Source organism: Pinus tabuliformis, chromosome J (assembly GCF_031772625.1).
Source record: "Pinus tabuliformis cultivar Carrire ecotype Pingquan chromosome J, CPIR1, whole genome shotgun sequence".
NCBI lineage: Eukaryota > Viridiplantae > Streptophyta > Pinopsida > Pinales > Pinaceae > Pinus > Pinus tabuliformis.
In genome coordinates this window covers 805,692,935-805,708,754 of record NC_142295.1, presented here as the reverse complement: position 1 = coordinate 805,708,754, position 15,820 = coordinate 805,692,935, and the positions used below count along the sequence as shown (strand labels likewise).

General features: G+C 40.0%; 1 protein-coding gene across 1 annotated transcript in view; it reads left to right on the top strand.

Annotated features, from left to right (window-relative positions):
* The window catches only part of LOC149229157 (DNA polymerase I B, chloroplastic/mitochondrial-like), a 195,531-nt gene that overhangs the window by 155,945 nt on the left and 23,766 nt on the right, over positions 1-15,820 (top strand). Inside the window, exon 9 of the mRNA XM_089378507.1 lies at positions 10,580-10,672. Within this exon, the coding sequence (XP_089234633.1) occupies positions 10,580-10,672 (93 nt within the window). The remainder of the gene's footprint in view (positions 1-10,579; positions 10,673-15,820) is intronic.

The following is a 15,820-nucleotide window of genomic DNA, read 5'->3' as shown; positions in this document are numbered from 1 at the left end:
AGGTAGTAGCCTTCTGTAGGTCGGCGCCTATGTACTAGTAAACATATCAACCGGTACAAGATCTAGGGGGTTGGAGCTCCCTGCCAGTAGAAGCTGGAAAACAAGTGAAGGTTGTAGCGTTCAGCAGGTTGATGCCTTTGTACTGGAAAAAGTCTGCACCAGTAGAAAACTCGTAAACACTTTTTATTATAAGAAGATTGAAGACTGAGACGACAACAATGGTGGTTTTTTCCCACATTGGGCTTCCACCTGAAAGACCCTGGTGTTCATGTGTGCTCCTTATGTGTGTGTTTATTCTATTCTTACTGCATCTGTTTACTGCTTAGTAAATGCATCACACTTTGATTTAGGACAATGAATTAATTGTTTATCAACGTTTATTATCTATACGCTGGTTTCATTCTTTATAGGTGCGGACATATGCTGGTTGGTTTCAGTAAAATAGCATATACATCTTGAAAAGAAAAATAGTTATTGTGAAAGTTTAAAATATTGATTCATCCCCCCTCTTAGTATTTTTCCCAACACCTTTTTCCACATAAAGTCACTTTAAAAACATAAATTAACATTAATAGTATAAAGTACTATGTACTTTTTGTACCTTATAAAGTGACTAAAAGTCACATGAATTTTATACAATGTTCCATGGGGACGCGTCCCATAGGGTGGGGAACTCGCTTCCTCGCTCCCCCACAATCTTGGGATGGGGAAATTCCTGGGGAAACGTTTCTCCATGTCCCCTTTTTTTGGGAAACTTGGGGAAACTCCAAGGCGACATTTTTCTGGTGACAAAACACATCTCTCCTGTGGGGGCGGGGGGAGCAAGAGGGATGCCTAGACATCCCTCCATATTTTTCGCTAATAACAATTTAAAACATAAAAAATTAAAAAATTAAAAATTTAAATATGCCTTCATTCTGTAGAAGGACGCAGAGGACCAATCATTGGAGCATCAACACACTCCTTGATGCTTATTAGTTATTTGATCATGATGTTCATTTCTTTTAGATGCTTTTCATTGTTATAGTTTTGAACTTTTGACTCTAGATACTGATGACTGAATCCTTGACTCTTTTTGTATTTTTTTAGTACTTTTTGAGAAATGTACTAGTATTTCATTGCTTTGTATGTTTACTTTTAGTTTAGTATTATTCTATGGCTATTTTAGACTTCAATATAATGTCATTGTCGCATGATGGATTTATTTTTCGATGTGCATTGCGTAATTTCAATTGTTAAATGATGAATTTAATTTGGATGTACCATCCATAATATTAATTCTCATTGCCAAATGATGAATTTAGATGGAACATTGCATAATGTCAAATGATGGATTCAATTTAGTAATTTAATTTTAAATTTACATTGATGATTTTTTTATCCCCTTGGAAAAATTGTAATTTTCATTAATAAAGGAAAATTACATATTGTAGATGCATTCCACATATGCTGTATGTGAGGCTATTGCCTATCAAGAAAGAAAGTATCAAAAATAGATCTATGTTCTCCACGCAGGGAGGATATATCTTCTATACTATTCATAATAGAGATCAAAAAAGACTCCATGCAGGGAGTACTTATGTCTGTCATGTATGTACAACTGATAACTTAAAGCACAGAACTATAAACATGTGAAAAAAGACAGGTTCCTTCTGAGCTAGTTATGCTATATAATCCATGTATGGACGATGATAATACTGGTAATCTACACCGTCCCTCTGCTCCAGGATCAACCATGTGCCACGAGGCGGGTTCGCAACTTCCTTGGAATGTTGATCAGTAGTTTGGTTCCATTCCCTGTAGATATGGCGACAAAGAAAGTGGTCAAATTGTGCAATGAGTCTATGCATCTCTTCCCGAATAGGTCTCAAAGAGTATGCAGAGCAATTAGTTGTATTGTTTATCCAATTGCATACAATTTTTGAATCCCCAAAAATTTGAATATTCCTGCAATGTTTTTCCAAAGCAAAATGTATGAGATGTTTTAGAGTGATCAACTCTACATAATTGTTGGTACCCCTGCCTAGGCCCATTTGTATTTTATAATAATGAGAGTCTGTAAGGTATAGTATAGCACCCTCCCCTCCCCCCCCCACACCCAGCTTCCTGTGCTGAGCCATCGAAGTATGTCGAGGGTTGTTCTCAGTTAATGTCCTCGGGGACAATGTTCCTAGGGGGTGGAATATTATCATCTTCAGGGATGGAGTTATAGTCAACCAAAATGCAGGTGATAATGGATGGCCAATGGGGAATGATTTCCTGAAAGATGCAGCGGTTACGAGCGATCCAGATCACCCAACAAATGAGAAGGGGAAGGTTCCTAGCTTTGATCGGGGTCGCTGTGGTCCACCATGCGATCCAAGCATCTAGCACAGTCCTGCCCTGCCATGTGCAGTGGGAGTTGATGGCCAAAAGGGTGGAGTTCCAGAGGTCCACAATGATCGGACAAGTAAGGAATAGATGATCAATAGTTTCAGAACTGTTTTTGCAAATGCAGCACCAGGATGGTCTATGCAACGCTCCCTTCTTTAGATTGTCTCCCGTGGGTGCCTTATTTCTCAAAACTGTCCACATGAATAATCTGGTTCTGGGAGGTGCCTTTAATTTCCACAGGTGTTTCCACCAGTGTTCAACAGTCGGGGGTTGATGGGCGTCAATAATACATAGGTATCCCTCCTTAGGGGAGTATAAGCCATTTTTTGCATGTGCCTAGATGATCTCGTCCTCCCCCTCAGTAACTCTAGTGTGCGATTATGTCAGAGCAACTATATACTCCTCCCATCGTTGGTGCCAATTTTGAGGGATATGCAAGCTCCGAGCAGATTTCCATGCTTGATGGAATATAGTGGTGTGCTCCAGGTCTGCTATGTGACTGATATGAGAGATGCTTGAATTGGTGAGATGTAGCAAAAGGTCTTGTGGAAGTCTGTGAGTGTTACCACAACCAATCCAGGGATCTAATCCAATGCAGACTGATGTACTTGATTGGATTTTCCACGTGATCCCATCGCGGATAATTGGCATGGAGTTTATCACTGCTTTCCATATGATCGAGATCCCAGTCTTATTCCAACTTGGTCGGCGGATCCAGTCCATCAGATTGAGGGGAGATATATATTTCGAATAAGTCACTCTTGTCCATAAGCTGTTGGTGGTAATCAGATGCCATCCTAATTTGGCTGCCAGAGCAGTTGAGAAATCATCCAGCCTTTTGATTCCCCATCCTCCCCATTTCTTAGGTAGAGTGAGCGATTCCCATTTGGCTCGGGAAAAAATTTTCCCGGCTTGTTTGCCTTTCCAAAGGAATCTGCAACAGAGGTTTTGTATTCTTGACAGTATACCCTGGGGGATCCATGCTAGTGACATCCAATATATAGGGGTAGCTTCAAGTACAACTTTTATGAGAACTAGTTGACCTGCTCTAGAGAGGTACTTATGGTGCCAGATATTGAGTCTTCTTTCTAGCTTGGAGATTAACCATGTCCAATCTGCTATCTTGTATCCAAGTGGTTTCAGTCTGTACCCCAAGTACCTGAGACCATCCTCCATTTGCAAAAGAGTGAATGGAAATCTATGGAGTGCAAACTGTATCTCATGTGGAGTGCACCCTGAAGCTGTTAGTGTGGATTTTGTGTTATTGATTTCCATACCTATAGCAGTTCGAAATATTGCCATAGTGTTCTGTAGGTTTGTCAAATCCCCAGTGCCACCGTTGAGAAAAAATCAATATATCATCAACAAAGAGTAAATTTGTCAGTATGCATCTGTCAGTGATCTTGATTCCCTGTAGCCTACCCATACTGTGTTCTTCCCTTATAAGTCTGCTAAACCCCTCCATGATAAGCAAAAACAATAAAGGAGACAAAGGGCATCCCTGCTTGAGACCTCTTTCTGAGTGAAAGAAGGGTGATGCCGATCCATTAATAAGTACACTGAAAGATATGTTTGTTATGCAACACATGATCCATTGAATAAATTCTATGGGAAAGCCAAGGTGTGTTAAGAGCATTCTGATGTATAACCAACTTGCACGATCAAAAGCTTTGGAGAGGTCTACCTTGAGGATCATACCTTTCAATTTCTTCGTCTATATAGAGTGCATCACTTCTTGTGCAGTTCCAACAGCTTCATGTATTTGTCGGTTGTGGAGGAATGCGAACTGTTCTGAGGAAATGTGGGAGGATAAGATGGGGCGAAGGTGATTAGCAATGATCTTGGAAATGATTTTATATATGCAGTTGTAGAGGGAGATGGGACGGAAGTCATCATGAGAGGAAGGATTATCAGATTTAGGGATAAGTGCTATGAATGTGGAGTTGAAGGCCTCATTCATCCTCCTAGAGATTCGGTAGTCTTCAATGACCTTAAGCAGATCAACCCCCAAAAGTTCAAAGAAAGCGATATAGAATTCCACTGGCCATCCATCTGGGCCTGGGCTCTTACCTCGCTTGAACTATTTCAAAGTAGCCTCAAGCTCGCCCATAGTGACCTCCTTGTTGAGATCCATTACATCCTCCTGATCCATGAACCGAGGAAATAGTTGTGCCACTCTGATGATTTCGACCAATGTAGCATTGGGAGGAGCTTTGTATAGTTGCTTGTAGTGAGATGTGGCTAGGGTGGCTAATTGTGGGAAAGTATTTACTCTAATCCCCTGCTCATTTGTCAGATGCCAAATGGTGTTGATGGCTTTTCGCAATTTTGCATATTTGTGGAAGAATTTTGTGTTATCATCTCCATTGAGCAGCCAAATGGCTTTGCTTCTCAGCCTCCAAGTTTCTTCCCTATCCTTTAAAATTTGGCTTCTTTGTGCTACTAAGGTTGTTAGCTTCTCCTTCTGATCAGGAGTTGTGTGTCCTCTCCCTTGCTCCTCTTCCATTGCAGCTATCTCAACTTCAGTGTCCCTTAGGGTTTGTTCAACCAACAATCTCTTGTTTTGTGTCCAACTTTTTGTTAATCTTTTAAGCTCCCTTAGATTATGAGCGAAACCTTCAGCTATATTCCCACTGGCAGCAGGAGGGTGTGTCCTCCAATAATTTGTTACCATATTTATATAGGCTGCATCTTTCAACCATGTTGAGTTGAACTTGAATGGAGCTTTGGGCTTGTTTAAACCTCCTTTGATTTCAAGGTATATCGACGAGTGGTTAGATAAACCCCCTGATCCAACCCATTGTCTGTAGTTATAGCCCGTGCTCAGCAGTCGCTCTTTGATGAGAAAGCAATCTAGTTTTCTAGCAAGCCTATCGTCCCAGTTCTTCTGTTCCTCCATGTAGGTTGTATTCTTGGAGATGGAATATCAATGAGACTGTGGTCCTCCAAGATGTTCTCAAAGAAGGCAGATAGAGAGTCAATATGGGCATGATGACCCCAAGATTCGAAGTATCCAATTGAGAAATTTAGATCTCCTCCAAGGATTAGAATTCAGTAAATGCTCCTAGAAATCTCCACGATTTTGACATGGCCCATAAAAATTGAGGAGTCTGATGTCGGAGCCAAGTTCAAATGAGTAGATGTCCGCCCCGATGTGTCTGATACCTCCCCAAATATTACAAAGTTTGATAGTCCTTGAATTGAACCCCAATGCAATACCACCAGAGCATCCATTAACATCAAGGGCATGGAACGTCCAACCAGGTAACATGGATTCTAGAAGGTGTGTTATAACCTCAGCTAGACCCAGGGTTTCCTGAAGGAGTATGACATCTACCACCTCAGTACTTAGAAGCCTACGAAAAGCTAGTTTTTTCTCAGGGCTAGCTAACCCTCGACAATCAAAGGAGAGCAGCTTCATGGAGGAGATGGTTCCAGGGTGTTCTGTGCTCTAAGAACTTGGTCAATAGCACGCTGTTGGCCCGAGACAACCTCTTCCCCTGCCTGTTGCTTGGCTTTGGATAGGGAGGTTTAAGAGGGATGGAGGGGGTTATCAAACCAATGTCAATAGAATTGAGGGGCAGAGATCTAGAGAGCGAGCGAAGTGGGTAATTATGAGTGAGAGACCCTTGATCAGAGTCTGTGGATCGGGCAGACAGGGTCGGTTTCGAAAAAGATGGGGGGGGGGTGCAAGAGAAAGTGGGAGGGGGGGGGGTTGCAGGGAGCAGGCCAATGATATAGGGAGGGGATGAAAATGTAGAGCCCTGATAATCAACAATGGATGATGCAATAAAACATGAAGAAGTAGAGAAATTCAAAGTACAAGAATTAGAGATGGGCATACCCGAAGTAAGTGCAGTCGCCCTAGCCTTGGTCAATGGAGGAGAGGGAGGTTGATAGGGAGCTTTGCCGCGCTTCTTCGGTGTTTCCTTGACTGCTGCTGTCGCTGCTGCTTCAGAGGAGGTGTGGTGCTCAACATCCATGGTAACCTTGGAAGGGATCGTTTTACCCTTGTCCTCTGCCCTTGCTTTTCCATTCAGGGGACAGTCCTTGAATAAGTGACCCACCTTGTGGCATCGCCTGCATCTAAAAGGGACCCCCTCATAATCGAGGATCTAAACCCGTGAGAAATGTCTCCATAGCAAAGTGATTTGTTCCTGCAGCCCATCCCTGGTGTCAAGATGGACTAGAATCCTTGCATATGCCATGATGCTTGTGGTTAGATATGATTTATCATGCTCCAGGTAGGTGCCCAGGGCGTTTCCAATGCGCCTGAAGATATCCTCAGACCAAAAATGGAGGGGTAGCCTCGGTAATCTAACCCACAGTGGTCCAGCGCCCAATTGTTCTCGCTCGGGGTCGAAAAGAGGGTTCCATTGACAGAGTAGAATGAGGGCTTGTTCAATGTGCCAGAAGGAAGATATGACCCAATTGGTGTGTTCAGCTCTGGCAAAGCGTAGGGAAAACCATCCCTGGATGAAGGTTTGTACGAAGGGTAGTTCTGCCATATGATGCCCCCAAATTTCCGCTGTCCATTGTTTAAGCCTTGCCACAATATAGCTCCTCCCACGAACCGTACCTACCAAGACTCTGTCGACAGTATCCATGGTTTGACCCCACTGGATATCTTCACCCAGTCGAAGTGCAACGTCCTGTGATTTGGGCTTAACGCACTTTTGCTTCTTCCCCAACCTGTGGCCCTTGTCATTGCTGTCCGAATGTGGGCGACTGTGGAGAGGGTTCAGATGAGGGTTTGGTGGATTTAATCTAGACACAGAAGGGTTAGCTCCCAGATTCGAGGGGATGCCTGTATAGCAGCTAGAGAGGGGAGTTGTATGAAATGTAACGAGGGGAGTATCATGAGGAAGAACCGAGGGTTCACCGGAAGGGGAAGATGTAGGGAAGTGTGAAACAACGGACGAAGGATGTGGTGGGTAACCCGAGGAGCCCGAGGTGAGGTCAGGGCCTATGCAACGAGCCAGAAACTGTAGGGATGCCGGTGAAGGGGGAGGGGTGGCGGTAACCGGCCAGGAGGGGGGTTCCTCAGGTAGGGTAACGACCGGGCAGAAGGGACTTGAAATCGATGGCAGAGGTGCAATGACATCCGACAATTCGCTGCTGAGAGGGAACATTCCGTCCGAGATCGAGGGGTGGGTTGTCCAAATGGAGACATCAGCGATAGGGTCATCTGTGTAGTCAACCACGTCCAACTCCATAACTATTTACCGAAAACGATGAGTCAGCTGCCACCGAGAGTAGTAGACCTTTGTCGTTGATGCGGAACCGAGTTGTGGAGTAAGGAAACAACCAAATTCACGACAAGATCACGGGATAGAAAAGGGCTGCAATGGAGGGAGAACGAAATCTAGCGACAGGCATCAAGAGAAAAACGGCAGCAAGGTCCATCCAAGGCGGTACAGGAAAAAGAGTAGACTCTGTCAGTGCAGGTTTTGCAGGTAACCCTAGCCCGTATCAAGTGCTGTCCGTAGAGGGTTTCGTATCTCCATCCTTCCTCCCTACGAAATGATGATCATATTTAGATGTACATTTCATAATTATTAAGATTTACTATTTACTAATTTAGTTATTGACATATTGTTGGGATTTTATTATTTATTTTTATAAATTAAATTTTTAATAATTTTATCATTTTTATGAGTATGATGTCCCACTTTTCCCCAAAATTTCCGTAAATTTTGGAGTTGCTTATATATGTCCCTCTTGTGCGTATCCTCGCTCCCGCATTTCCTTGTCCCGAAAACTCGGTGGAACATTGCACTCATGCATGCAATCTTGAACTATCATTCATATATATATATATATATATATATATATATATATATATATATCTTATATACACATACACACTCATTGGACTCAGAATTTCATGGAGAGTCCACTGGTGCTGTCAAAATATGAATGCATTATCCTAGACTCATGCATGTGTCTCAAAACTGTTGGAGCTTGTTGCGTGTCGCATGCATGTTGCATGCGAGCCATATGGAGCCATACCTGAAAATGCGAACAAATGGAAAGTTCATGCATGTCGCATGCAAGACCACCATTTTGTTCAAAATTTTGAAGGAATCCGAATATGGTGTTAGAATCGCCATGCAACATAATGCATTCGTGAAAACTCAACTGAAACTGAAAGTGCTTGCATGTCACATGCGCGTATATCACTAGAATCCTGAAGTGATGAAGATGCGCCTTGTATCAATGCATGTGCCATGCAATTGCTTTATCTCTTCCAACCTGAAAAGTCTCTCGTGTCATGTCTTGTGCCCTGCACTAAGAAAAATCACTGCATTAGTCTGCAACGTACTTAGATGGTAACTTGATTGGTCTGCTCTCTGTGTCTAGGTCATCTAGCCAAATGGTGTGGGCTGGTTGTTGACTCCCAATTATAGTGGAACTAACTGGGGTTAGCAGGCCCACATATGAATTGTTGGCCTTGCTTACCTCTCATATGCGGAGGATGGCAAGATTTATTTCTCATCATCATCTTTATATTCTATAGTTTGAACTGTTGTTTTTGGGGGAAATTAGAAGGTTCCAAGAGGAAACCCTAGGGGAAGTTATGAAAGGGAAATGGGATGTCATTGTTGGCAGCTTCTTCTTTTGAAATACTAAGGTTTACTCTCGTGAACTAAATGATGGAGATTATGGTCTTTCTATCATCATCATTCTTATCACGTTTTTGTTAGAGATGTGACTAAGAGGGTCAAAGTAGTCTTCCTCTCTCTTGGATCTTGTTCGGGTCATTATATCTCTTTTCTTGTAGTCACTACGGTTTCTTGGAGTATTTGTAATACTGGAATTAGGGTTTCATGCCTTGGAGACTTGGACATTATGAGGGTTTTGAGATGAACCAAAGGTTGTATTTGTTGAAGTGAAGAAGAAGAAGGAACATCTTACCTTGGAGGAGATGCTTGTGTGATGCTAGCCTGTTGGATCTCTTTTGTGTGAGCTAGGTTTCTTCATTGCTTTTCCTAGCTAGGGCTTTGGTGAGCTAGAGAATTGTACTAGCATTGTGATAAGTTCATCTTTATCCGTATTAAGGAAGTTTCCAGCTGTCAAATACTCATCTATTTGCACATTTGATTTTCAGTGATCTATTTCTTCATAATGTTGTAACTTTCAGCACTTATGTCCTGCTGATTCGACATAAGTTAAGGTTGAATTGGTTCAAGTGATTATACATTTATATTGAAGAAGACAAGGCAGAATTGCTACTGTATCTATAGCCGTGATAAGTGATTTTCAGATCTGTTTTAGGGATGATAAGATTGCCCCAGAGGGCTGAAACTTATAGGCATACTTAGGTATATTTTCTTTTAAATTTCCTAATGGATTGCTGTTTTTAAGAGGTCAAATATGGGTTGGTGTTGCTGTTGTTTTATTTATATTTCATGATAGTCATAAGGCTGAAAATTCATAGGGTTAAGATCTGGAAAATCTCTCGTTAAGAAGTGGAATTTCTAAATTGTCGAAAGTCTGAAATTTCTACATGGGATTCATTTGTTGGCACAGTTAAACACAAAATTTATACTAATCAAATAGAACAAAGTGTAAATCTAGTGGTTCTACCTTCATCATTGATAATGTCCACTACATATCGTTCTGAAAATAGTAAATACCAGTGCTTATTTGTTATTTCTCATTTTTCTTGTTGTATGTGAAGGAAGTTTTCTTGGAGCATATCTTTTGAATTTTTAGTTGAAATTGGAAGAAAAGAGTTAACCTTATTCTTATTGGACATGTGTCTTTGCTTGTCCTTTTCCTTTCAATATATATTTTAATCTAGTTTCAATATGAGCTCTGGGGGGTGGGTTTTGGTGAATTCGCTCAAAATGATAAAATGCTTATGCTTGCATAAATTTTTATGGAGTTGCATTGTTTATGATAGTGTTTTGTATTTTTCTGTTCAATAGTGAACTTGCAGGTGAGAATTTACATATGGTTCTTGTGCGCTTAACCTAGTAGTCTGCCTATTTTGGCAATTGTAAATCTAGATCTCCGAGGTTTCAAATTGCACATAGTGCTTAAGACTTTGTATGGTGTGAAAATCTTTAAACGATTATTTTTATTTGAGGCTTTTGTAGTAGCAAATTCTTTGGACTTCTGGAGTTTTGTATCATCTCATTTACATACAGTTGTTTTTCAAAAAGGAATCCTGTTTATGTTCAAAGAGGTTTTTGTGCAGGATCTTTATGCCACAGAAAGAAGGAAGGCAAAGATGCTGAACTTTTCCATAGCATATGGAAAGACAGCAATAGGACTCTCCAAGGACTGGAAGGTAACTTTCTATATGTGTTTATTACTTCTTTGCTGTGGCTTATTTCTGTTTTGAAGTGATATCTATTTGGTGCAGATGTACATATTTTTATTTTTAGTTATTTATGCATTTCTGCTACCCTGTGAAGCTTTTATAAAATCAGTTTTTAGACGAATCTCTTATTTAATCTTAGATATTTGTTGTATGTGGGAATTGAAATTTTGAACCATTTAGCCAGGTTACCTTGACTCACAAATCAATAAATTTTGTCTATAAAAGAGAGGTTTCTTTAGAGAGGAATTTCTCCATTACTGACTGTGTGGTCCGAGAGACATGCAAAATATAAGAATAAAATGCCTGAAGATTGCATTTAGATTGAAGAAAATTGAGAACATTTTTAAACTGGATTCTTGTATGCTTTAGCATGAGATTGTTCGTTTATCATATTTAATGATGAATTGGAGTTGCCTTGGTTCTCTGTTCTCCTTCTTCCTGTTATTTTTGTATTGCAATTCATACTCAAATTTATGAGATCAACTGTATTTCTGGATGAGATGACGTGTGAGAGTTAGAAAGCTTTTTATTATAAAGTAAAATACAACTTTCAGGACCATGGAACCTAGGAACCAAGGGACTAGATGGGCGTGACATCTCAACTAGATCATCATCATCCTGGAATCGCTAATTGCTTGCATGCTCCGAAATGGACCAGTGGTAAGCATATAGTTGCTCAATTATCTCCGTACGAAATGCATTTCACAAAAAACCGAAACGCGTTTCTAAAAAACCCAAATACGGATCCGAAAAACTGAAACGCGGATCAGAAAAAACTGAAACTGGTTTCGGAAAAACTGAAATGCGGATCGGGCCGTAAGGTTCCGAAATGGCAGGAACCACATTTTTCAGCTTTTGATCCGCGGGGGGGGGGGCGTTTCCTGCAACATTGGTCTAAACATCAAGGGGATAGTGGTTTCTACAAAATCACTCCTTTTGGTGGACATTTACTTCAGTTTCATCCATAATTTCCGTTGCCTTAGTTGTTTCCCTTGGGTAAACCCTAGTTTGGTTATACCTTCAACTTGGGGGCTTATTTGAGGGTTTCATGTGCCATATCCTTGCTGAAACACATTGTGGGAAACCCTTTCTCTATACCTTGGCATTTGGACATCCCAACTCTCAACCAATCAATTAAACCCTAGCTCTTGTGTTGCTATAATTTGGCCTCTTTCAAGGAAAGTGAATTGCCTCCTCTTGCAACCTTGTACCTAAGATGTGTCTTTCTCTTGGAGGCCTCTTTGTCACCTTGCACCTTCTTAGAATACCCACTAGGTGACCAATATACATATCAGGACTCTTATTTGTGAAAATCCATAAAGAGCGGGGGGTTTTGGCTATGGTGACAATGGGTCATCACCCTGTTGCTGTCACTTAGTCTAGTGATAGCCTTGTAGGGTGCTCCTCTCCAAGGCTGGCTAGGTTTTGCAGTAACAAAACCTTTATCTTTGCCAAGTTGACTTTAACTTTGTCCATTTTTTTGTTACTCTCCTGTCATTTTTTATGGTTCTCCTTGTGTTGTCTCTCTTCCTTTATTACTACTTGAAGCCCTACTTCAAAGGTGCTTGTTGAAATTCATAATAGCTTGGTTGAAAAATTCATATGGAGCTCTTTTTGGGATCAAAACTTCTGGATCAAATTGTTCATTGAGCTAATGTGATGGAAATTGCAAAAGTTCAAAACATCTAGTGAACATATAGAAGTTAAAATCGAGTTGAATAACTCTTCTTATGGTTTATGGCTAAGAAAGGAAGGAATGGTGTGTATACATTGATAGTACATCCACCATGCTCAACAAAAAATGTATATAGGGTGTTCCGACGAATGGAAATTGGAAGTTGTAGCTCATTGGACTTAAGAAAGAAGACACATATGTCATTTTCAAGCAATATAGACAAAGGATTTGAAAGAGATAGAATCACATCTAAATGTCCTACTAGCAAAGGCAAAATATTCTTAATGAGTAATTTTGTTACCTAAGTTCTAGCCCCTCATTAACACATTGATAACATATATTTCACCCTTATTTAGCAAAATGAGTACAAAAGACACGTTGTACATCCTAGGAGAAATTCATAGCTTGCATTGCCTTCAAGATCTTCAACAAAAGTTCAGTAGGGAGATCCTATGAAATCTAGCCATCCATAAACCCTTACATATGTGTTAGTTCTATCTCCTCAACAATAAATAAGTATTTGTCTTCTTAAATACGTTAGTTCTCCGAGTATTAACAATAAAATATCCTTTTCAACATCGTCCCTATTAAAAATGGAAATGATTTGTTGAGATCCATGCTTGTCGCCAAGAAGAAACGATAAAATATGTAAGCAAAACGATATAATGATGCTTTCATGTAACCAATTCCATGATATAAGTCTATAGTAATAAGACAATGCAATTCGCTATGCAACACTCTCCAAGAATGACACAAGAAGGTGGGATGCATCCTCTAATGAGTGGGTGGGTGGTTGATCACGAGATAAGATTCTATATGTTCATCAATCAACAAAGGAAGTAAGTAAATATTAATGGCGTGGTTCTTGATGTGGCATGTTTTGTCAAAATGCGGTGAAGGATTTGAAAATGAAAATTGAAATTGTTGTAACCCATTAATATTTATCAATTTTTTTTATTATAACCAATTTTCGAGAATGCCATAACCACTTTGCATCTAACGGAATTGATCTAGCAACAATAGGGGAACTTTTTCAAAAAATTTCTTTGATAAGATAACACACCACCCAATGTGCCGTCTTACATGTGCCAAAAATAGTAAGAAGACCAAGTAAAAATTCAATGACCTCCTTGAACGTCTCCAAGAGAGCTTGATACATAAGAATATCTCCATAAGTGTGCAACGTAACTCACTCAAACTACATGTGTGGCCACCAAGGTTAGGCTGTCACTTCAAATACCATGAAAAGTGTGGAATGCATGCTTGGTATGGCACATGTTGCTCTAAAAGGAAGATGTCACATGATGATAACCATAAAATAACCCTTCATTTGGTATCCAAGGTGATGACAAGTCAACAATCCATATAATAATGTCATTTGTCACAGTCCATTTCATTTAGAGCTCATCCAACTCGAAGAACAATGTTAAACCCCATCATCTACCAATAAAATAATGATAAACATGTGATGATGCCTCCATACTTGTGCCAACAAGGTGTGCACTCTTGATAGAAGAATCATAACGAACCACCCTGAATAGTACTAAGATGAGATAGGGTGCTCAAGAGGTAGGCCTTGCTTTAGTCAAACAAGAGCCAAACCCATTACTAAATAGTAAATACAACAATCATCCTTGATGTATGTGTCTAGGGTGAGTTCTCCATAAAGGGTCATAGTCCATTCCATAATAAAGTGTAATGTGTGAAAAATCCCCCGAGGGAAGCTAGGGCGCTTCTATAGGGAACTCTAACCACATCAATGCCATATCAATTAGAACAATAAATCATTCTAGAACAATGTAAAAAATGGTTTATGTGCTAGGAACTCTCCCAAGTATGTGTGCGATCCCCATGTAGAATAGGTTGTCAAAGTGCTAAGATGATGACAACATACCATACGTCCAACCGCCATGATGAGGCAAGATGCTCCATGATAATAAAATTTATACCAAGAGGGTGATTTGTCAATCAAAGGCATGCAAATATGAGAGGTGCCACAAAACCATAAGCCAAGCATGATGATCTAACAAGGATAAGTGAATCTCCTTTAACCCAAAACACCAACTCAACCGAGAAAGGCATAAAAAACTTAACAACTCTAATTGGTAGCATATTGCAAATCATATCCTATGATGAAAATCACTAGGGTTACCCTTATGTAATGTGAGGGGTAGCAAACTAATATTTGTTTTTTTGTTGAATAATGTAACTAGGTTCGATCTTCATTAAATGTATTTGAGTCACAATGAAATGTATTTATCAAAATAATGAAAATATATTTTTATTATTATTATGACTTATTAAAGCATGGGTTTCATGCTTGGGTCATCATGTTTTAGGTCAAAGTCCCCATTGAGGACTTTTAGGATTTATTCAGAGTCATTAGAGTCATTGTCCATTAAAAGAGACCATTCTTGGGCTTTCGAATCATGTAAAAAGAATTAATATTGAGTCAAATAGGCTATTTGTCCCCTCCACACCAAATCGGCGTCAAACTGGGTAATTCGACCTCACCAGAAGCCTATATATTGGAGCAGTTCGAATTCATTTGACTCACTCACTCACACAAGTTTGATATCCAAAAGAAAGAGCTCGAAAAGTGCGAATTAAGAAAGGAAGGTCAAAGGAGTGCGAAGTTGGAGAAAGAGGACGAAAAAGAGAAAATTGAAATTTTGGGTTATCTCTCTCTCTCATGTGGATTCCTCTAGGAGACTGAAGTGTCTTTGGTCAAGTCGAAATTGCCGCTGTTGCTGCCAGTTGCTGGGTCAAAGTTGTTGTAGCAAGGTCAAAGTTGCTGCTGAAGGGACATCATTTGCAAGAAGGAAGAAAGGGTTGACTTGGTGTGGATGAAGTCTGTGTCTAGGTCAAGAGTCTTGGATTACCTCAAGAAGGAAGAGTTGTTGATTGGGTTTTCCCCTAGTTAAGGGTTTTGTCCTGACTATCCACATATATTTGGTGTTATGATCTTTATGCTATTGTTTTGGTAATTGTTTGATGAACCAAAACATAAAAGAAAAGCATAAAGATAAAATAATCACAAGTAATTCTCTATATAAAGAAAATGTTTCTGCCTTTCCGATTTTCTAACATGGTATTAGAGCTAAGGTGCAGAAGGAAAAAGGCAGTTTGAAGATCCACTGAAAGGAGTCTAAGAAACCTCAAAAGGTTCAACAAGGGATCATATAAGGAGATCTTACAAGGAAAGAAACTTACTACCTTCAAGGACAATGTCTAACACAATAAAGGGAGAGAACAAATTAGAAGGAGCATCAAATTACAGGTCATGGAAGAAAATAATTGATCCCATTCTTGAAAAAACAAAGTCCTAGATTTGGTTAGAGGAAAAGTGAAGAAACCTATTGAAGGATCTAGTGATGCAGATAAAGTGAAGTTTAGAGAGTCAAAAATATTGGCTATGACACTAATGGTTGAAGGTATAA